Raw genomic sequence first — 23,893 nt, 5'->3', positions numbered from 1 at the left:
ATGATGCATTGAGATGGGATGCTTTCTATGGTGCATCGATAAAAGTTGGAGAGTATCAAAGAGATGTGCCAAATTTCTTTAGCCTCCTGAGGAAGTAGAGGTGCTGGTGAGTTTTCTTGGCCATGGCATTTACATGGTTGGACCAGGAAAGGCTATTGGTGATGTTCACTCCAAGGAACTTGAAGCTCTCAACCCTCTTGATCTTGGCACCATTGATGTCGACAGGCATGTACACCGCCCACTTTCCTGAAGTCAATGACCAGCTCTTGTTTTGCTGACATTGAGGGAAAGGTTGTTGTCATTACACCATTGTCACGAAGCTCTCTATCTCCTTCCTGTACTCCATCTCATCGTTATTTGAGATATGGCCCACTACAGTGGTATCATCTGCAAACTTGTAGATGGAGTTATCACAGAATCTGGCCACGCAGTCATGAGTATATAGGGAGTAGAGTAGAGGGCTGAGGACGCAGTCTTGTGGGACACCAGTGTTGAGAATAATTGTGCTGGAGGTGTTGCCTTTCCTCACAGATTGCGGTCTGCTGGTCAGAAAGTCAAGGATCCAGTTGCAAAGGGAGGTGTTGAGTCCTAGGTCTCAGAACTTGGTGATGAGTTTGCTTGGAATTATAGTATTGAAGGCAGAGCTATAGCCAATAAACAATAGTCTTTAATGTAGGTGTCTTTACTGTCCAGATGCTCCAGAGATGAGTGTAGGGCCAGGGGGTTGGTGTCCATTGTAGACCTGTTTCAGTGGTAGGCGAATTGCAGTGGGTTGACGTTTTCTGGGAGGCTGGAGTTAATGAATGCCATGACCAACTTCTCGAAGCACTTCATGATGGTGGATGTCAGAGCCACCGGTCAGTAGTCATTAAGGCATGTTACCTTGTTTTTCTTGGGTGCTGGCATGATAGTGGTCTTAGCACAGTTGGGAAGCTAAGATTGAAGCAGGGAGAAGTTAAATATGTCTGTAAATACCCCTGACAGCTGATTAGCACAATATCTGACCACACGGCCAGGGATACCATCCAGGCCAGATGCTTTCCTCAGGTTCACTTTCCGAAAGACTGATCTTGCATCCTCGACAGTGACCACAGGTTTGGTTGCATTGGAGGCTGTCAGGGTGGGTGATGACATGCATAGAATGCATTAAGCTCATCACGAAGGGATGCCCTGTTGTCGACTATGCTGCCTGACTTCGGTTTTTCTTTTGTAGCCTTTTATAGCATGTAAGCCGTGCTACAAATGGCTGCTGGTCTGGGACTCTATTTTGAACTGGTATTATCTCTTGGCATCTCTGGTAGCTTTATGGAGGTTGTATCTTGATAAAGGACAGGGTCACCTGATGGGAATGCAGCAGTCCTTGACTTCAGTGGGGAGTGGATCTCCTGGTTCATCTATGGTTTCCGGTTTGGGAACATCTGTATTGTCCTCTTTGGTACACAGTCCTCAACATGCCTGCTGATAAAATCTGTGATGGTGGTGGCATATTCCTCAAGGCTGGCAGCTGAGTCTTTGAACATGGACCAGTCTACTGGCTCAAAGCAGTCGTGTTGAAGCTCGTCTATTTCCTCAGACCAGCACTGCATGCCTTTCTGTACCAGATCCTCCCGTTTCAGTTTTCGTTTGTATGCAGGGAGAAGGAGCACGGCCTGGTGGTCTAATTTACTGAAGTGACGGAGAGGGGTGGCTCGGAAGGCATCTTTGGTTGTATACAAAGTTCAAGGGTGTTAGGGCCCCTGGGGGGACAGGAGACGTACTGGTAGTACTTTGGTAACACGCTCCTGAGGTTGGTTTGGTTGAAGTCACCTGCAATAATATAGTACATCTTCCAAAGGAGTGTAGGTTGTACTCTTAAATAATTGAAAGGTTTTTCTGACAAATCACTTCTGTAATATGTTAAATTTTTTAAAAATGTCAACTTGATGGTTAGAGTGCACTTTTTATTGTGGTCAGAAATTCATATAAAGCGCTCAATTCTGGTGTTTGCAGATAATTGGACTTCTACTCTCCAGTCACTCTGAGTATCTATATAATGAAGCTATTGACTATGCTTTCATGTAGGAGGACTGTGGGCTGAGGGATTGTAGAGCAATCCTATGTAAGTTATAAATGTCATGCTGATAAGATGACAGTTGTACGTTAGACAATGGGATTTCAGAGGATTGCTCAAGATTATGAATTGGAAAATGGTTGGCATCTTGCTATTTGAGGCTGTCATGTTTCTGTGACTGAGCTGAGGAGATACAAAAGGAAGACCTTCTTTCTTCCAGGTAATGATCTGAGTTTTAACAGTTTTTCCTGCATTTTTTAAGCTTAAAACTTATTCTCAAGATTGAGGCTGTCAGAGTATGAGATGTAAGGAGATATAACTAATAGCTGAGGGGAGAAAGTATAGATATTTGAAATTAAATTGCAAAATAATAGGTTGGATCAGCCAATATGTACCTTAAATGGCCAATATTGTTTAAAAAAAATCTTATTTCTCCCCCATATCAAGTAAACACTGGAATATTAGAAATAAGAGTGGGTCAATGGACCCCTTGGGCTTATTCTGCAACCAAGTTTGATATTGACTGAAGTGAAATGCTGTTTCAATCAATTGCTTTTGCTGCTTATTCCTTGATTACTTTTATTTTTGGGGGGGGGGGTGGGGGGTGGGATGGGATGCAGGGAGATATTTGACTCGCTATTCACAACTTTTTTTTGAGTGGGGATCCAGTGAGGAATGAGTAAGACAAGATATCTTTATTAGTCACATGTACATCGAAACACACAGTGAAATGCATCTTTTGCATTGTGTCCTGGGGTAGCCCGTAAGTGCCACTGCACTTCCAGTGCCAACATCGCATGCCCACAGATTCCCAACCAGTGCGTCTGGAATATGGGAGGAAACCAGAGCACCTGGAGGAAACCCACGCAGACACAGGGAAAACATACAAACTCCTTACAGACAGCAGCTGGAATTGAACCCGAGTTGCTGGTGCTGTAATAGTGTTATGCTCACTGCTACACTACTGTGAAATGGGTATTTCAGACTTGCAATATTTACACACAAATAAACATGCCTCCTTTCATTTCTAAATTTTGGGTTTTCACATTAATTCCTCTATAGCTACTGTTCTATTTAAGCATTTTACCCTTTATCAATTTAAATGCCTCAATTTAATCCCTTGACCTTCCAAGGACAGGGTAATCCAAGCAAAGTTTATATAGCTCATCAATTTAGTCCTTTAAACCTTGGTGTCATCTTGATTGGTTTCCTCTGTACAAGTCCAAGGTCAATCTCTTTGCTGGGATTTAGTGCCATAACTGAATACAGTAATCCAGATAGGGTCTGACCATCTTGCTTCTAACCATCAGCATCATACTTGCACATGATTCATAATATTCTTTAGATAATGGGCAGTGTTCTGATCAATTTCCTGATTGATTTTTAGTGATAGGTATGTGTGAACATCTTTGCATCATCTCCGGTTATTTGTTTTCTTTCCCATTGATATAATAAGCCAATTTGTCATTTGACTATCCAAATTGAATGACCTTGCCCTTTTGGAAGTTTATTTTCCCTTATTTTCCTACTCATTTAGTTTTCTATGTCTGTCAACTTGCATGCTTCCTAATATAGCATTAATGGGGCCTGGTATAGGTCTTCCGAATGTGCCATTTTTCACATCCTGCCAATTGGAGAATATTTTGATTATCCAACTCTGACTCCTTTCTTTCAAAAATTACTACTTAATTTTTTTTGTAGTTTTCTTGTTTCTACTGCAATTTTCATTAAAATATAAAAATAATGTGTGAATTTATTAGCATCCTTTAGTAATAACTGAAGATTTAGCAACGTGCATTAGTTTGCATTACTCAATGGCACAAGGTGTGGCTATGTGTTGAAAATGCTGAGAAGGCATTTGTGTACTTCCTAGCATATCATCACAATGTTGGATGTTTCAGTTTAGAATTTGGAGAATGTTGTCTGAATGAAATTTAAGAAAGTGGAGGACTCTGGTTGCAAGATGGGGGGCAGTGGAAATGTCAGGAAGAACTCATTGAAGCAGTGATAGGTGATAACTTGAACATGCTGCCTACAAGGCTGGTGGAAGCAGGGCGATCAAAAGGAAATTGAATGGGCACGTGAAATAAATCTTCAAAGCAGTGGGGATAGAGCAGAAGAACTGGACTGGCTCGATGGAGAGCCAGTATTGGACTGTTGGTTGCAATGACTGTTTTCATACACTTCTGAGTGATAATTCTGAGAAGAGTGAACATTCCTGGCAGAACACTGGAAGATTCAATCATGACAATCAACATCATTACTTTGTGGGGGGAAAGAAGCTGAAAATTATTTCTTGGTTCTTGAAATGATGAGAAATAACTTTCAATCAAATTGTGATTTATACATAATGCAAGGTAAAGCTGTGATTTCACAGGGAATTGTGCAGCTTTTTTTTCCGGCCACCTTTTAGTGATTAGGATAGGAGCTGTATTTGGTTACTAAATTTTTAAAATCTAAATTTGTGTCTGGTGTATTCTTTGCAGTGTGAGAGTCTAGAGTGTGAGATGCTGAAATGTTCAAATAAGGTTGATAGTTCATTTGTACTTTTATTCAAGTGAGTATTCAGACCTTGAAAGCTGTTTTTTTTTCAGTGATCTGTACGGGAGTAGTTATAAGTTTGCCTACTAAATATTTTTGGTAAAATAAACTGCATTCTAGGGAGGGAAATTCATGCAACTTTGTTATTTAGAGCTCTGTTTTCAGGATTTTTGCAGAGATTAAGATACTAACTACTTTTACTGAGGGTACTAGTTTAAAATAAATGTTTGTGATAATGAAAGTAGAATATTCAAGTGTTGTATTGCTGTGAGCTTGTGCGATGAGAAAATAATTCTCCATAACTTGAATTCTTGCGCTACCGGCCACAAGATTGCTCCGTTCCTTAAGAAATTGGATTTTGTTGCTTCAGCCTTAATCCTTCACAATTGGTCATTTATGTGAGATTAATTTTAATGAGGTTTACCCAGTGAGTAAGTGATGTTCTTGTCAAATTAGAGTTCATAATGGTGCTCTTATCAAATTAGAGCTACGTGTGAAACTGCTTATGACCTTTTTAAGTTGACCTGATTCCTCTTAACCACTACCCCATTTCTCTCCCCCTTTTTCCCCCACCTCCCCATCACCCCCATCATGGCAGAATGTGAAGACAGTTGTAGTGCTCCAAAAGCTGGGTAACCAGTTAATAGTGTAGGGTGGGATTTATAGCTAGTATCTTCTGATCTTTTGTCTAATTTCTTTCTTTGCTCTAGCCTGTAGACCTGTCATTTCCCTCAATTACTAATAACTTTTTGAGTTGATTGGGCTTCTTGCAAGCTTGTCATTCAGAAATATATCACTGAAATTGCTAGCTTTTTGCAATTATTAGATAATTTGGTTTATTTTTTAGAAGCATCATATTGGTTGTCTTCCTTTGGTCTATCTGATCCTGTTTGTATATTTTGGGTTTACTGAGTTGTTTCCATTCTATTCAAATTTGGACTGGGCGTGACCCTAGAAAGACTGAGTTAGGCAGCAGGGAAGAAGTTGGAAGCCACTTACAAACACATTCTATTCATAGATTAATTATTTGTATTCATCATAGCAGCAGAAGGCTTCATTCTATTGTAAGAGGAAAAAGTATGTGTTCAATTTTACCTTTATTCACAGATGCATGATAGATTGTACCTGGCTAACCTCTCAAAGTGATACTTTGCACAATATTCCTCAGAGTATGTGAAAATTTTTTTTAAAAATTGATGTTGGAAATCTGAAATGGAAAAACCAGAAAATTCTGGAAACACCTTGACAGGTCAGACATCTGAAAGAGGACCAGAGTTTCAGGTCGAAGTTAAAAGATCTGATCAAGTGTCTTCAACCATAAACAATATTTCTTTTTCTCAGTTGCTGTGTGACTAATGAGTGTTTCCAGCATTTTCTGTTTATATTCCGCATCGAGATCTGTTTGCTTTTATGGTGTAAAGAAGGCATATACAATTTTTTTTCGTGGTTTAAAGCTTAAAAATTCTTACTATTTGTAACTTAATGGCAAATTGGACCAGTTTTCTTTCTTAGTTCATTTGCATTTGCACTTGAAGTTTAACATTTTGCTTCACTTTTTACCTGGGCAAGGTATAATTCTTTTTGTCTGTGGGCTCAGCATTTTAAGGAAACAGCAGAACGTAAATTTGAATTCTCTTTGCCTCTGACTCTGAAGAAAAGGTTGTGTTTGACTTGGAAAGAAATTTGATTGGCTTTCCAAGTTTCATTGAATTTACCTCCCTAGAGCTGTTTGACCTTGGTCATACGGTGAAGTGTATAGTGAACAGGAACAAGTCTGTACAATGTAAGGAGTTCAGAGAAGGATGCACTGATCAGCTTGGTGCCACTTTGAACCTTGTCAACAGGGACTGGGCTAACTTGTGGCCAATAGTAAAGGGTCATCTGTAAACTTAGTAACAAGTCTATAAATGGGTAATAAAACAAGCAACAGTCCTTCATGGGAACATACCAGAGAAAAATAAATACCAAGCTGAAGAAGAGGTTAGAAGAAGTAATCGGGTGTTGAATTATGAAACGTTGGCTTGAAGAGGAAAGAAGCACAGACAGGTTTGAGGAGGAAATTGTAGACCTTGGGGCCGAGAGTGTTAAAAGGCATTGAGGAATGCACATTGAGCCAAAGTTGGAGGAGTGCAGTTATGAGGTTTTCGAGTGTCGAGGTTGCAGAGGTGGGAAGAAAGGAGGACAGGAAGGAATTTAAAATTGAATATCTGGAGGGTGGGGGGGGATGCAATGTAGGTCATCAAGTACAGGGTAATGGGTGAAGAAGAATATCTTAGAGTATGCACAGTGGTATTGTAAGTGAGCTTCATTTACAGATGAGTGGAGATCAAGAAAGCACTAGAGTAGTTGAGTCTAATGTTGACCAAAACATGAATGAGGGTTCAAGGGCAGGTGGTTGGAGACTGGTATTGAGATTGAGGGTGAAAGTGTTTCAGATTTGGTGGTGAGGTGATAGGGGCTGCAATCACAGTGCTAGGTCAGAACAATCACCTTGCAAATTTGTATGGGTATTTGTGCTCATGTAAGCCAAACAAATGTATTTGTAGCATGTCTGTTCCATAGTTTGGGTATTGTGGGTATGTTCATATTTTAGACTGAGGTGAATTTGGTGTCTGTTTGTGGCTCTCTTGTCAGGTGCATGAAAATGTAGTCGTATAATATGTTGGTACTAGACCTAGGCAAACAGAAATGGATGGCAAGGTCTTGGAGGATGCAGAAATTCACAAAAATGGTACTTGGTATTTGGAGTTTCAGTAGTGAAGAGATTTGAGAAGCTATTTATTTTATTTTTCTCATGAAAGAAATTTAAGAGGAAGCAATAGAATCATTCAATAGCATGAAGTTTTTTGGGTAAGTTAGCAAAAGCAGTTTCCACTGACAGAGGGGTCAATATCCAGAAGTCACATTGGTGATTGCCTAAAGAACCAGAAGGAAGGAGGAGTAGCTTTATGTAACTTTACTGGAGTTGTGACCTGAGATGCATTGTTTGAAAAGAATTTAACTTTTATATTGTGTATATAGTTGGCATGGCCAGCATTTATTGGCTTTTTCATAAGTGGCTTTCTTGGCCATTTCACAATTTATTTATTTTGGATGGTATTTGTTTCATAGGGGAATTGAGTAGCTGCAATGCTGTGTGTTTGAAGTAGCATGTGGGTAAACTAGACATGGAAGATGAATTTCCTTTCATCAAGAGTATTAATGAGCCTACTGTGTGCGCACTGAGTTAATCTCAACTATAGTGGTGATTATGGGTGTTAAGTGAAGTAAAGATCATCCGGCTCTTGTTGACTTATGAGGATAGGATCAGCCTTGATTGAATCTTTCATTTCTCCAAGAATGCAGTGGTGTGATGACAATTGTTGACGTGAAAGATTAGGTGTTGAGATAAGGTACCAGAAGCCAACTTGTATACATGATACCATGCTCCAAAGTAAGTATTTTTCATGGACTTAGTTCAGAAGATTCTGGGAGTAAGAAGCATATCTGGTAGGTTTGGGTCATTTGGGAAGATTTAAAATCAATCTTGTGCCTGGAACGAAAGAGTAAATTTGACATTCTCTCCATGTCTCAAAGTGCTTCACAGTCACTGAATTGTGCATTGTAGCCACATTGATTAAGTATGTGATTTTTTTTCAATATTATAAAATTGCATTTAAAAGTAATGGTCTTTTGGAGGACTGGGGAATGTACTTCCATATGCGTGGTACACTCATGCACAAAGTCTGATGGAGCTGCAGAGTGATGTCAAATAGTATGCAGTATTTGTTTGATGACAACTTGTGCAATATTCTACTTTGTTCACTTGGGGTGGGAGTGAAATGGACCTGGAATACAAACATATTTTAACAAGAGAGATGATACCCAATTTAGCATCATCTGAAAGGTCTAACCATACCTGGGTAACTGCTGAAAAGTCTGAAGATTCCACCTTCGGAGGTATCTTCCTGCCCACTCACTCAACGTCAGCAAGACCAAGGAATTAATTGTGGACTTCAGGAAGGGGAGGTCGGGAAAACACACACTAGTCTTCATTGAGGGGTCAGCGGTGGAAAGGGTGAACGGCTTCAAGTTCCTGGGCGTCAACATCTCAGAGGATCTATCTTGAGCCCAACACATTGATGCAATCGTGAAGAAGGCACGCCAGTGGCTCTACTTCATTAGATGTTTGAGGAGATTTGGTATGTCATCAAAGGCTCTTGCAAATTTCTGCGGATGTTCGTGGAGAGCATTCTGACTGGTTGCATCACCACCTGATATAGAGGCTCCAATGTGCAGGATCAAAAGAGGCTGCAGAGTATTATAGACTCAGCCAGCTCCTTCACGGGCACAACCCTCTGCACCATTGAGGAAGTCTTCGAGAGGTGGTGCCTCAAGAAGGCGGCATCCATTATTAAGGACCCTCACCATCCAGGACATGCCCTCTTCACGTTACTACCATCAGGGAGGAGGTACAGGAGCCTGAAGATCCACACTCAGGAACAGCTTCTTCCCCTCTGCCATCAGATTTCTGAACGGTCCATGAACACTACCTCGTTAATGCTCTTTTGCACTATTTATTTATTTTTGTAACTTGTAATAATTTTTGTCTTGCACTTTACTGTTGCCAAAAAAACAAATTTCACGACATATGTCAGTAATAATAAACCTGATTCTGATCTCCTCAGCACCCATCCGGCCACTTTTTCCTAAATTGACATGTTCTTTTGGATATACTGTTCCGCCATTGTGTGGGATCGAAGAAAAGTACTTCGTTGGTTGGCAGTTTGGCCTTCTGTGTGTATCAATCATAGTTTATGTCGTATGTCAATCTTGTGATCTGGTGCTAACAGTTAAGAGGAGCAAAGAGCAATATTATTTGAAATGGACTGATCCTGGTCAGACTGAGATTAGTTGCAACTTCTATAGGTATATGACAATGCAGAATGTTTCAACATCCAGGAAATTGGCTGTAACCTTCCTAAGTTTCAGTAAAAATACATTATTGGATTGGTGTCTTAAATGGAGGGAATTGTATTGATAAGAAAGATCATTTGATGTTTAACATGGCTTTTGTGGAGCCAAATTTTAGTACTTGAGCTAATCCTTAAGGGGTTCCTTTAGATGTTTGCTGAGTGTTCTGGCTGAAATTGCATAAGACACTGTTCTTTGTGCAAGAGGGTGGGGCGGGTACAGTAGTGAAGTGGTTATGACACTTTTCTTACTCAATGTGAAAACATCCTCACTAAATTCCTTTACACTATAGTCAAAATTTCCTTCTTGGTAACTTTTGAATTTATGCATTTTCTTCCTCTTTAATGATTACCCTGGAACCCAGATGTTGGGCTTTAAACATTTAAATAATTTTTTAACTTTGTGTAATTCCCAAATTAAGACTGATGGGAATAAAATATGTGTAACTCAGTCAAATGAGAGATTAAAATTTCTCAAGTGTCTTATTCATGCATTAACTTCAGAATGAAATGGAATGCTACAAGTTTTTTATAGAGTGTGGCTTAATGGTATTAAGGGCTGTTTGACATATTCTAATGAAGTTTTACTTCTCTAGTGAGTTTTAGCAGAAAAGTTGTTTTGATAGTCCTTGCCATTCTGAGGCAAATACAATATTAAAATAGAACTCTAGACATATTTTCTCACTGTCAATACATTTCAGTCATTGACTTTTAACAATTAAGAAACAAATTGTAGTCTATTAATGACTGCTGTGTATGACCTCTACCTTTGTTCAATTTAGACCATAATTCTAAGGTAACCTCCTGGAAATTATGTCAATTTTTAGTTTATTTTTGGAATTTGATACAGTGAATTAAATTTTTGCAGGTTAAAAGCTCTGGTTTCTTGTCATCATTATGTGGGTCATAATTTTTTTGAGGTAATTAAAAATTATTTATGTTAGTAGTATAGCATGGCTATCAAGGATAATAACATGAAAAACAGAAGAAATAAAAGGTTCATTTTCAGACTGACACCAGTAATGGAGTTGCAGGGGTCCCTCCTGAGCCCTCAGCAATTTGCTGTTTCTATTAAGGACTTGGACCTATTACAGGCTGTTCTTTTGCATAGATTAGTTGATAATAAAAAGCTAGATGGGAAGGCGAGCTGTTAGAAGGACAGAATCTGCAACAAAATATGGACAGTTTAAGCAAGTAGACAAGAAGCTGGCAGATGGATTATAATGTAGGAAAATGTAAGATTATACATTTTGGTATGAAGGATAGCAAAATAATTTTTAAGCATTGAGAACTTGGTAAATTCTGGTGTGCAACAGTCTCTGGCTGCAAGTGGGCAGAAAGTAAACCTGACAGTTAAGGAAAATCTATAGTTTTAGGAAGCGTAGCTGCCTAATATCTATGATTGCTGTTTTATCTCTGGTTACGCTGCCATGACTTTGGAGTAACTCTCCAAGAAATATTGTTTTGACTGTTGATGATGGTGTTGTATGTTAAATGTTCTCCCCTATTGAACCTTGCATTGTCATCTCTCCCAGTTTTTGAAAAAAATATTGAGTTGGGAAAATCATTTTATTTTATAAGCAGAGGGTTTTTGCCACTTAAGTAGTGGAAATAAATAGGCATAATGACAGGAAAACCTTGCATTGATTCCCTTTCTATGAAAATGAGCTTTTTTTTAAAAGCTGTTTGAACTTGCAAATGTTCAAGCATGCAAGATCTGCAGTTCATTCATTAGAATGAAGGTAGTCTAACTAGCATTTTAATTCATACATGAATTTAAGTGGTGGGACATGGCTGAGTAAGTTTTTATCAGATGTCAGGTTTTGAAGCTCTTAAACTGGAACATTTTTTTTCTCTAAATTAAAAACCATGCCTTGCACAGCACTAAGTCATGAACATTAGTCTGTCTTACAAGTATTCTCAAATCTGTTTGGATGGGTGGGCCTCAGCCGGTGGTTGGTACAGTTGGAAAGCATTACAAATGTAACCACTTAGCAATTGGCTGAGGTAGCCAGTGAAAGTATTTTGCCTAAGTAGATTTTTCACCTATATGGCTGTGAATCCATTTGATATATTTAAATTATTTTTTCAGGCTGCAAGTGAGAAGTATGAGCCTGCAGCAACATCAGAAAATGCCAAACGGTCAAAGAAAGACAAGAAGTCTAAGAATGTGGATATGGATGATCTTAAGAAAGAAGTGTCACTGGTATAGATATTTTCCCTTGCGCACTTTTGTTCTCTCCCTGATTCATTTGAAAAATGTTTGAAATTATCTAATGCTCAGCCTTCATGTTCCAGGATGATCATAAACTGAGTCTAGATGAGCTCCACCAGAAATATGGCACAGACCTGACACGGGTAAGTGTTTTTCATTGGTTCCAAGGCAACAGTCAAGTCCAGTTTAAAATTCTCACCTCTTAAGTATAAACCTCTATCTGGTCTCCACTATCTCTGTAACCCTCTCTATTCCTAAACTTCCTCATTGGTTTGAGGTAGGGAATAAGATGCATGAAAAAACAATGTCCCTTCTGCCCTTCACCCCCTCCCAGCTTTGCAATACCAGTACCAGTTGCTCTTTTGCCTGACTAGATTCTGTGTTCTGGAGATCCCTTCTGAAACACCTGTGCTGCTGCTACTTCCGTGAAGCATTGCTGCCATGTTGTTCAAGATGTTGATCACTCCTTTTGTGTCTCTGTGTATACTTGTCTATGTATATTTACAGTTCTGTGAAGTGCTTCGGTATACTTTTCTACACTTGAATCTATTATCAACTTTAATTTATAAAGTATTTTAAGTTTTTATATCAGCAGCTTTGACAAGATCCATGTGTTGTCCCAAGTGTCCTTCATGCATGTTGTGTTCCATGTGGATTGACGTTAAAGCTTCTCAAAAGGGTGCATTTATCTCCTGTTTAAGTGGGTGAATTATGAATACATTCTTGCTTTTGTTATAAATTTCATGTTTAAGGTAGTGTCTCTGATAATTCTTCAGCAAACTGCTAATTAAGTGTACAGTAATTGATGCAAGTCTGTTTTAGCTAGGCCTAAACTTTTACTGTGAAAGCTACTTTCGGTTAGAGTTCCATAAGCCTTTTCAAAGGTCATATAATTTGAATGAGGTGGAGAACTCTTTTTCTGGATATATAATCCAAATTTACAAATGTGATTTGTAGTGATTACTACTACCCAAAAACTGGTGACCTAATCCCTTCCTATGTGTCATTTGTGCAAGTATCAATCTGTTTCACTGTGGAAAAACCATCACAGTTAGACATTTGCCAGCCTGTCCTAATAATTACTCTTGCTTTTCTCCAGCGTGAGCTTATTAGTTGGAGGACCCAGTGTAACATTTTCCTGTATCTACAACTGACCAAGTTTAGGATGTGCATCTTGTACCATTTAAAGACAGTTTGGTATGGTGAGCTTATTGAAGTGTGTCAGTTAATTAAATTCATTATAAAGCCACAGTTAATTGTTGTCTGAGCAGGGTGATGTTAACATGTGAGAGATGTACCTCAAAGTACTACTTGCTTTGCCTCAGGTTGAATTGGGCAATTTTTGCATTCTGATTGTTAGTCTGTAATTTCAAATGTGGGTTAGGAAAAAATATAACGATCATTGTCAAACTAAATTGTTTTATTTCCTCTGAAGGAAAGCTGTTCAAATAGTCCTATTCATGCAGTAACATAAAGATTATTGGATCCTCTACACTGAAGAGGAAAACAAACTTTGTCAGCAGTTTCACTATTGAGTAACACTTACTATCCAATGACTTCTGGCATTTCACAATCTTTTTGCTGATCGCTTCCTCAATCCTGCAGACTTTTCTTTGGAAAAATTTAAATCTCTGATTCCCTTTGCAAACTTTTAAAACTGTTGCTATTTTCACTTTCAATTAAATCTCAGGTGGAAATTTTTTTTAAACTTAAGATTTTATTTATACAGCACAATAATAGGCCCTTCCAGCCCAATGAGCCCGCACTGCCCAATTACACCCATGTTAACCTACTAACCCGTATGTCTTTGGAATGTGGGAGGAAACCGAAGCACCCGGAGGAAACCCATGCAGTCATGGAGAACGTACAAACTCCTTACAGACAGCAGTGGGAATTGAACCCCGATTGCTGGCTCTATGATAGCATTATGCTACCGTGCCGCCCATATTTTAAGGGAGCATGTTTACTTTTTTTGCATTGCAAATCTCACATGGATGTTAATGGGAAGAAAGTCTGTTGTTATTACAGCTATTAAATTTATTGCCCTGTCTCTATTGTCATTTTGGCTTAATGTTGTAGTGTTTATCATAAAATCAGATTCATCACCTCGGGCAACTATTTAACACTATTCAATTAGTTAAACATCAACAACAGTTGATTGCCTTAGTACATGAGAATCCAGATGGGAGAATTCTTCAATGTCTTCTACACAGGTTGCAAGTGTTAAGAATAACCTTCCTTGGTTACCTCAACAGAGAACAAATATCTTTACTGCAGCACTGGGCTTAGTTGTACTGATTATCATCAGTCAGCAAAATCCTTCTATCTTGAGACAGATGCTGGAATCTGGAGCAACAAACAATCTGCTAGAGGGACTCAGCAGGTCAATCATCTGTGGGGGGGGGGGGGGTGGTGAGAATTATTAATGTTTCATGTCAAAACCTTGAATTAGAACAGGATGGAGAGAGAAGATACCTAGTATAAAGGGGAGAAGGGGAAAGGTGAGATGGGGGCCAGTAGGTAATTGGTGGGAGGAGGAGTGAAGGATGATGGGCAGATGAACTGTGTTGGGTTGGAGTTAGGGAGTCAGAGGCAGGTGGGTAATAGGTGGAAGCAGACAACACTAAGGGGGCAGATAGAGCCAGGTGAGGGGAGGTGAGGGTTGACGGTAGAGACAGCTGCTTGTGAGTGATAAGTGGGAACACAAAGACAACTGCTGGAATCTGGTAAGGAAGATAATGAGAACCATTAGGGGAGAGGTGAAGAGCAGATGGAACCAGATGGGGGAGAGAGTTGGTTGGGTGAAATGTATGGGTAGTAGGCGGATGGACAGTGAAAGGGAGGGGGACAAAAATCATTGGGGAGCTGGTTTGGGGGGCGGGGGGGAGTGGGGTGCACAGTTATGGGAAACAGGACAAAAATGGGAGGACCAGAGATGGATCGGGGGGGAGGGGAAGGGGGGAAGAGAGAGAGAGAGAGGGTGTAGAGAAACATGGGAGAAGGGTTACCCAAAATTGAAAAATTCATTGTTTCTGTGTCATTGAATTCAATAGCCAGGGAAGAGCCAGAGCAGGTGTCAGTTAGTCAATGTAGCACTGAAGCTCCTGTGGTAAATTTCCTGTTATGGAGCAGCCTGCAAACCAAGGAAGTCCCAAATCTAATCCAAGCTTTTTGTTTAGTCATTCTCAGCTAGAACTGTGTAAATGTACAGTGCCCCTGAGTTTGGACAAATTGGCTAAGGCTTCCATTCTTGGTGGTTATCCTGTGATTATTCCTGCATGCAATTTGTCATGATTAATAGTTGCAATTGATTTTGAAATCTTGGGTACACCCTGGAGGATTATGTAGTTATGTGCCAGTGTAACTTTGTTACCTTGACCACACATTACCTTGTTTAATGTACCTGTTTCCACGACTGCCTGTCATTGCTATTTTGATTTACAATCCAAAGCTATGCCAATCAGGTCCCACTGTTCAGGCAGCAGTGGCCAATGGCTGCAGCTCAAGGTCCTTGTGGGTATTAGCACATGGTCAGTACTGTTCTGTCTTTTGCTGACACATCACACAGATTCTTGTGTGTGTGCATACGTTCACTGATTCACTGCACTCCACGTGCACCTACCCCCATCCCAAGGAAGAGGTTTTATGTAGATGAAGTTAGAGTTGTGTTAGTTTTCTAAGTCGGGGCGTTGGAAGGGATGTGAGGCTTGAGAAGGTTTCAGAGGCATGATGGGGGCAATTTGTGGATGGATTCATAGAAAAGTACAAGGATCTCAAATTTGATCATCAGAAAAATAGAGATTTAACATGTTTGTGAGAAGATATGTTACAAGTTCTCCCTGGGATGTGAATGCCTGACTTATGGACAGCCTGTACATACAAACAAACGTTTGGGAGACCAGGATGGATGGGGGTGGTGGGGCTACAGGCATCTGCCCAGTGGGAATAGGGCATTTCCATGTGCCTTGTTTCCCCCCAGCCCGAGCCACAACAACTGGGGGCTGGGTCGCGCCAAGCAGAGCTGAGAGTGCTGAGCTTGCTCACTCTGAGTCACTAAGGCCGGCTAGTGGCAGCTCTTCCATTGCAACTGTTTCTGTGATCTTCTTTTGTTTGTTTCTGGCTTATAAACAGAATTTGGGTTATGATCAGTTCTCAGGAATTGTAACTAGGGGACTACCTGTGTAAAGAAACAGGGCAAATGCTATGTCTAATATAGTTCAAATGCAAAGTACCTACATGTGTTTCTAAAAATGGTTCAAATAGCATTAAGTTTAATTTGTTAAAGAATTGGCTTTGCATAATTTTGTTTGTTTTTGTATATCATTTTGAATTTTTCTCTGCATAGTTCTCCAGGATACTTGTGGTGACTTAACTATCTGGGTTGGTGTATGAAGAATGATTACTTGAGCAGCTAGAGAGGATTTGGAATTCTAGTGAAGCAGTATGTCACAGTCATTAAAAAGGAGGAAGTATTAAACATGAAAAAGTTTGAAGTATGAAAGTCAATTGGTGTCTGTTCATTTTCCTTTTAGGGTCTCACCAATGCTCGTGCCAAAGAGATTCTTGCTCGTGATGGCCCTAATGCACTAACACCACCTCCCACAACTCCTGAGTGGGTAAAGTTCTGTAAGCAGCTCTTTGGTGGCTTCTCAATCCTTCTATGGATTGGTGCACTTCTTTGCTTTCTAGCTTATGGTATTCAGGCTGCAACCGTGGAAAACCCAGCAAATGATAATGTGAGTTAAGCTATATTTTTATCCCTAAAGTTGAAATTGTTGTATGGTTATTATGTTGGTGGTTCTTATATGTAACTTACGATTTTTGCAGTTATACCTCGGAATTGTGTTGTCTACTGTGGTCATAATAACTGGCTGTTTCTCATACTACCAAGAAGCGAAGAGCTCAAAAATCATGGATTCTTTCAAGAACATGGTACCCCAGGTGAGTCTTGCCTGTAATATAACTAAACATAGATATAAAGTATATAGCAATTTAGTGCCTGCAATGACATTTTGATTTTGGTTTCTCAATACTAGCAAGCCCTGGTTATCAGAGATGGAGAGAAGAGCAGTATTAATGCTGAGCTGGTGGTTCTTGGGGATCTGGTAGAGGTGAAAGGTGGTGACCGTATCCCTGCAGATTTGCGAATAATCTCTGCACATGGTTGCAAGGTATCTATAATTAATGCATTATTGGAATTAACTGATCGATGATGTATCACTTGTGTTGTCCTTGATTACATGCTGTTATATATTCTGTCAGCACCTGAATCCTGAAAAGGCAAAATTTTGCAGAATTTTCTTAGCACTTTAATGAAGTTTTCCTGTCTTAATGGGATAGGACAAGTTGCCTTTTCATACAGTTATGATTATCTACCTTCAGAGGTGAACACACAATGCCTGTATTTTTTTAAGTGTTTATTAATTACTATCACAGAGATGCAACAGAAAATGGCATTAATTTCAACCACAAAAATAAACACTGCAGAGTAACCTAGCTGTTGCATGGTATTTCACTTCATTCTTTTCCAAAAGAGTATAATGTAACAGAGCCCAGAATAATTACCTCTGTTCAGTAACTCATTTAGAAAGATCAAGTTCAGTGATCCCATATTCCAAAGAGGAGGGCAACAAAGAGGGCATAGGGATGTCTGACGTCTTCGTACTGCTGATGTGTGAACCTCCTGAAAAAGCATTTATCCTCAGGAACTTGGTGGAGAGAAGCAGGAAGCAATTGGATGAGGAAAGAGTAAAAGGAAAATTCTGTCAATGACCAAATTGACCACTAATAGCCTAAATTTGAAGAGCAAAATGTGCAAAGGGAATACCATAAATAGAAAAGCTCATGATTGATTATGAATTAAGAGAAATGATCAGCCCTGATCTAATTGACTGCCATACCAGGTTCAGGAGATTAAGTATTTGCTTTATTCTTAATGAGCTGGGTCTGTGGTATTCTTTAGAATGGACAAACCATTAAGCAAGCAGGCTCCAAATTGATTGAAGTTAAAATGGAAAACTTCCATATTGAGGTAGAAAACATTGGCAGTTCCTCCAATACACCCAGAGGAAATGTGTGGAACCACAGGAAGGTGCAACCTCCACAGATAGTGCCGAAGGTCAGGATTGAACATTAGTTGCTGGAGCTGTGTGGCAGCAGCTTTTGCTGTGTCACAATGTTGTCCTGGCTTTAGGAAATGGTTCTGCCAAAGATCGATTGTACTTGCTTGTGGCAGGAGTGGGTGGCAAGTCTTGGCCCATTAAGAGATTTGATAGCGTAAACCGGTGTATTGCCTTTTTTTCCCCCAACTATGTTCCTGTTTATGGTGACTTCTAAACTATATATGTTCTGGTTCTTGGTTAAGCAATCTGCCACAAAAGATGTTCTGCATTTGCCCTGTCGTACGTGTTCGGTAACGGACAGAAATTTGGATTCAAATTAACAAGTCTGTTACATAAAACTGGATATGATCCTGCCCAAAAACTAATGCATCTTTAAAATTATTTTCTAATAGGTGGACAATTCCTCACTAACAGGAGAATCTGAACCTCAGACTAGATCTCCTGAATGTTCCAGTGATAATCCTCTGGAGACACGAAACATTGGTTTCTTCTCAACCAACTGTGTTGAAGGTACAACTAAATGTTTCTCAATTGTATTCTTGACTATGCTCAAGCCACACTGAGATGTAAACACATAATCCGGTTTAATGCTATAGGAAGCGGAGTGATTACAACATATACTTCTGGGGGCCCTCCAAGATGGATATAAAAGATGCAGTGCCTAATGTTTCTGTTTGTACTGACTAGAGTTCATCTTTCAACTAAGCACTCAAATGATTTGATAATTTGTCACCATTGATGGTCATAGGAGCTTGTGCTTTTGAACTCCCAAGGGCATGAGTCTGACATTGTGGAAAGTTCTTGAAGTCAGTTATGCGGCATGAAAACAGGCCCCTGGCCTAACCCATCTATGCTGACTGCGTCTTGAAAGACAATGTATAAATGGGAATAGTTTTTCATTGAGCAATAATGTTACACTTGTTATTGTAGGTACTGCTCGAGGTGTTGTTATCAATACGGGTGACCATACTGTTATGGGCAGGATTGCAACTTTAGCATCTGGACTCGAGGTTGGACAGACTCCAATTGCTATTGAGATTGAGCATTTCATCCACATCATCACTGGAGTAGCAGTCTTCCTTGGTGTGACCTTCTTCATTCTCTCACTCATCTTGGGATACTCCTGGCTTGAAGCAGTCATCTTCTTGATTGGAATCATTGTTGCCAATGTGCCAGAGGGATTACTTGCTACTGTGACAGTACGTGATGGCATTTCATTTTCATCTTCATCCAGCCATATTTTTGGTAAACCTGTTGTGGAATCTGGTGGGTTTATATTTCAATGATTCTGAAAGTAGAAGAAATTGGAAAATATGGCAAGGATGCCAGGGAAATGTGGTTGGCATAGTGCCATGTTATTTGAAGGAAAACGTCTTTGTAATTTTCTCCCCCCTCCAAGCAATAGGTAGTGAAATTGATCAAGAGGCATAATACTTGATATTGGTAGCTGCAACAATTGTCCAAATGATCAATTTTGTCTTGTTTCCAGGTTTGTCTAACCCTGACGGCTAAACGTATGGCACGGAAAAATTGCCTGGTGAAGAATCTTGAAGCTGTGGAGACACTAGGATCCACCTCCACTATCTGCTCGGACAAAACTGGAACATTAACACAAAACCGAATGACTGTCGCTCACATGTGGTTTGACAACCAGATTCATGAAGCTGATACAACTGAAAACCAGAGTGGTAAGGAGAATAGATTTTTTGTTTTTTGGACTGATGACACTACTTTTTTTGACTGCATCCCTTCAGATAAGGAGACCTTTTTACTACTACTTGTGGACTTTATTGTTCAGGTCTCTACGAGACAGATAGGTGCACACATTTAGTTTGAGAAATCTTCATAGTTTGGGGGGGAAAAAAATCATGTGGCTGCCTCTTTTGTCAATTCTAGCCAGTTATGTAAGTAAATTCTTGACAAATTCCAAAATTTCAGTTATGATTATACAAAGCACAATTAGGAAATTCAGTAATGAAATGTGAAAGAGAAGAAAACAACTACAGAGACTGATTTATTATGGCTTGACTCCTGTTAAACCCTTTATTCAGATAACATTTTTAAAGTTGTAGAAGTTAAAATGGCACATATTCTAAAATTATAGAAGTTTGAACACTCCAGAAATGTGATGGCACAATTTACCTGTGTTTGACCTTCATAGGTGTTTCTTTTGACAAGACTTCTCCAACTTGGTCTGCACTTTCCCGCATTGCTGCTTTGTGCAACCGGGCAGTTTTCCAGGCGGGACAAGAAAATGTGCCAATCTTGAAGGTGAGCTTAATTTTGTGTGGTGGACTACAATCATATCAGTCTTGTGATGTCGGTGATGGAAATTCTGTGGTTACAACTGAGTACGTTGCAGAAGTAAACACTGCTTGGCAGCTTCTACCCAGAGCTACTGATTAAATATCTGAAGAATAATGGTACTTTAAGTAGCAGCCCTTGCATTACATTTTGGAACAACTTAAAAATATGGTGTTGAGCAATATTAACTATTCGGTATGTTTTTTTTAAGTTGCTTTTATATTGACTATTATGTCAGATTTCTTCTGTGTGGCAGCCTTGACCTGCTCTTTTAAAATGCCAAACTCCACTCCCTTAACTCAGAAATGTGCCAGCAGAATAAGTCAGATTTGGGAGCAGAATGCCAGGAACTAAATTAGTAGGGATATAAAACCAATCTTGGACTCTACACCCACAGCAGACAAAACAGTAGTAATGTTATGCATGTTTATGTTCTGTATGCCACACAATAGCTTTTGGAGATGATATTTAAATCTTAAAAACTCAAGATCATGACCTGTTTGGAAATTATTTATCACATTTCAATCTAAGATTATGACTTACTTTGGAGCATTTGAGTGCTTCAGTAAAGGTTTTGCTTCTCCCTGTTGAATGTTGACATATATTGTAGATAAGTCAGCCATCATGAATTTTATTTATCATTTTCATTCAGAGAAGTGTTGCTGGAGATGCTTCTGAATCTGCTCTCTTGAAGTGTATCGAGTTGTGTTGTGGATCGGTTGAGCAAATGAGGTCACGCAACCCGAAAGTTGTGGAAATACCTTTCAACTCCACCAACAAATATCAGGTAAAGGGAGATTAGGCAAAGCCGAGCACAAGAAAACCAATACAATGCTAATTGAAGGGGGCCATTGACAATTTGAGGGCCAGTAACAGAGGTTGGATCTACATAAAATCAGCATTTGTTGCTGATTGTTGAAGATCAAGACCAGATGCTGTTTCAATAGCACCAGAGATCTGGTTGAGAAGAGCATCTCTAAATAAGAAATCCTGAGCAAATTATTGCTGAGTGTGATGATCGGGATGAAGTGCCCCAAAATACCTGTTTTGATTCAACTTTAGATGAATACATTTTTTTAATGTAATTTTTAACTATTTCTAATCTGGTAATCCTTTCTAAAATTGCAACAGCAATTATGAATAAAATGGTGTTTATTTTAATAGTCTAATCTGTTTTTTTTCCTTTGGATAATTCCATAAGCATTATGTAGAAGTGTTTTTTTTCTGGTGTTAAATTAATTTCTTATCTGGGAAGCTGTTATTGAATAAGAAGAGCTGCTGGAAATAATCAGCAGGTTAGGCTTTATTTGTGGGAAGAGAAATGGAGGTAATGTTTTGGTTAGAGGAGAGAACATAGACAAAAGAATGTGGGAGTTGCAAAATGCAGAGGACAAGCCCATCAGGTCAGAACTGCTCCCATTCACTCATGGACTAAATAACCTTGTTTATAGCTTATCCCCATGGTCATCCAGTTTTATTCCTTCATAGACATCCCCCTCTCCCAGCTGCCCTGCAGTTTCACAAGCTGCTTTTGTTTCCTTTCCAGTTCTGATGAAGGATCTCAACCTGAAATGTTGATACTGTTTCTCTTCCCACAGATGTGACCTGATCGGCTGAGTATTTCCAGCATCTATAGGGTTTTTGATTTTCACTAACCTGATTGACATTTTTATCTATATTTTAAGCATACCAAACTGTTCTGTTTCAATCATTTTGTCTTTAGTTATCTATACATGAGAATGAGAAGGGTGACAGCCGCTACCTGTTGGTGATGAAGGGAGCACCAGAACGAATTCTAGACCGCTGCTCCACTATCCTTCTGAATGGTGAAGATAAGCCACTGACTGAGGAGATGAAGGAAGCTTTCCAGAATGCTTACTTGGAGCTGGGTGGCTTGGGGGAGAGAGTGCTAGGTGAGGATTGAAACTTGAGTCTGAGAGCAAGGTTGATGAGGAGACTCAAATTAAAATCCCACATGACAACTGGGGAATTTAATTTCTGTCAATTATCTGGTCCAGAAACAGTGATTTTCATGGAAACTCATTTGGCTCACAAACATTGATTGCCTCAGGGTAGGAAATCTGCCCTTACCTGGTCTAGCCTGTGTGTGAGTAAGTGCAAGCCATTTAGCTGCATCAGAACTTTTCCATTAAACTATAAGAACAATGGATGAATCAGCCTCATTGAGTTCAGTGTCTGATTACTCCCAGCCCACTCAATTTTGAGAGCATTTAAATTGATGCCCTACAGACTAGTCAAACTAGTTTGATGTAGCCATCCTTACAAAAGTGTAACTTTCAGCCTGTCTCCTCATTCCTTCCATCACAATTCCTGGATACATCCTGTCCCACAGGCAAGGCAGACGAAGCAGTTAATGCTATGTGATATGCAGTCAGGAAGGAGTTCAACTCCCAAGACACCATATGCCACGAAATTCTGCATAGTCAAATATAGGACTACCACCTGCTATCCTCGGCTAGAGAATCAGTACTGTTCCATTTTGAACCATTAAGATGTGGGATGCAGAATGTGCTCTGGGAGGGGGACTTCAATGTACATCGCCAAGAGTAGCTCAGTAGAGCTCATCTCAGTGTCTGAGCTGAGAGGAGTCTGATGGACAAAGCTGCTAAATTTAGATATGTGGAAAGTGAGTGAACCAGTACTGGGGATGAACCTATTGATCTCACCTGCAGATGCACCTTTCAATGGCAGCAGTGATCACCATACTGTTCATTTTTACAGGCAAAGTCCATTCTTTACACTGAGGTTGCCCTCCCTGGTGTAGGTAGTACTCCCTGATAATTACTATTTGGCCAGAAGCCATCTGGTTGGCATAAAGCTAATCAAGACTTGTAGCAGTACAACTCGGAACATTAATGTTAATGTATAGAAAGTGATGTAATGTGTTACAGAAAACTACAAAAGAATTATATTCTATAAGGTTATATGGTAAAACCTATTATAACATGTACTACTGAAGCTTTTGTACTCATAATAATTTTGCACAGCTTTCAACTCTTAAATAACTCCTGTCCTTGTAATTAGTTCTAACTCTGATAATGTAAAGGAATATTTATTGATTAATGCATATCTCTCCCCTGTTTGTCCCTTCGGTGCCCAATTTGTTCTTTAAGTTCATGTCCCTCAACCCAATTACTCCTTTGTCATCACTTTCTGTTGAAGAGTTGTGTTGGTGTGGAGCACTGAAGAATCTGGAGAAATAGTAAACACAAGAGACAGCAGATGTTGGAATCTGGAGTCCAGGTGAAGGGTCTTGACCTGAAATGTTGACTGTCCATTTTCCTCCACGGATGCCACCTGACCCACTGAGTTCCTCCAGCAGTTTGTTTTTTGCTCCTGGTGAAATTGTTCCTACCCTACAAATATACTATGGACAGTTGGACAACGAAATCTTTGTGGATGAAACTGATGATGTAAATTGTGTCCTTGGGTTAACATAGGGGGATGAAAAAGAAAGGACGGCTACTTTACAGCTTTCTACAACTAGTAGCCTTTTTTTTTAAAACAAATATTAAACAAAGGCCCCATGGTCTCTCAGCAAGCTGCGTAGAAATTTGGTTGATCAGAAGTTAAACGCACATCTTCCTGAAGGTACAGTGGTACTATCGATATAAATTCAGAAAGGGTCTGACAGCAGCAACAGACTTGTATTCCATGGTAATGTGTACTACGTAGACTGGAATACTCA

At 39.6% G+C, this 23,893-nt stretch overlaps 1 protein-coding gene across 1 annotated transcript in view; it reads left to right on the top strand.

The window, feature by feature from the left end:
* LOC127569860 (sodium/potassium-transporting ATPase subunit alpha) overlaps positions 1-23,893 on the top strand; it is a 40,240-nt gene that overhangs the window by 3,841 nt on the left and 12,506 nt on the right. The window contains exons 2-12 of the mRNA XM_052014843.1: positions 11,636-11,749; positions 11,842-11,901; positions 16,291-16,494; positions 16,586-16,699; positions 16,795-16,929; positions 18,273-18,390; positions 18,811-19,079; positions 19,370-19,568; positions 20,042-20,151; positions 20,837-20,971; positions 21,908-22,097. Of these exons, the coding sequence (XP_051870803.1) occupies positions 11,636-11,749; positions 11,842-11,901; positions 16,291-16,494; positions 16,586-16,699; positions 16,795-16,929; positions 18,273-18,390; positions 18,811-19,079; positions 19,370-19,568; positions 20,042-20,151; positions 20,837-20,971; positions 21,908-22,097 (1,648 nt within the window). The remainder of the gene's footprint in view (positions 1-11,635; positions 11,750-11,841; positions 11,902-16,290; positions 16,495-16,585; positions 16,700-16,794; positions 16,930-18,272; positions 18,391-18,810; positions 19,080-19,369; positions 19,569-20,041; positions 20,152-20,836; positions 20,972-21,907; positions 22,098-23,893) is intronic.

This window comes from Pristis pectinata, chromosome 4 (assembly GCF_009764475.1).
Source record: "Pristis pectinata isolate sPriPec2 chromosome 4, sPriPec2.1.pri, whole genome shotgun sequence".
Lineage (NCBI taxonomy): Eukaryota > Metazoa > Chordata > Chondrichthyes > Rhinopristiformes > Pristidae > Pristis > Pristis pectinata.
Note: the sequence above shows the minus strand (reverse complement) of the source record. Positions and strands in the feature narration are given on the sequence as shown.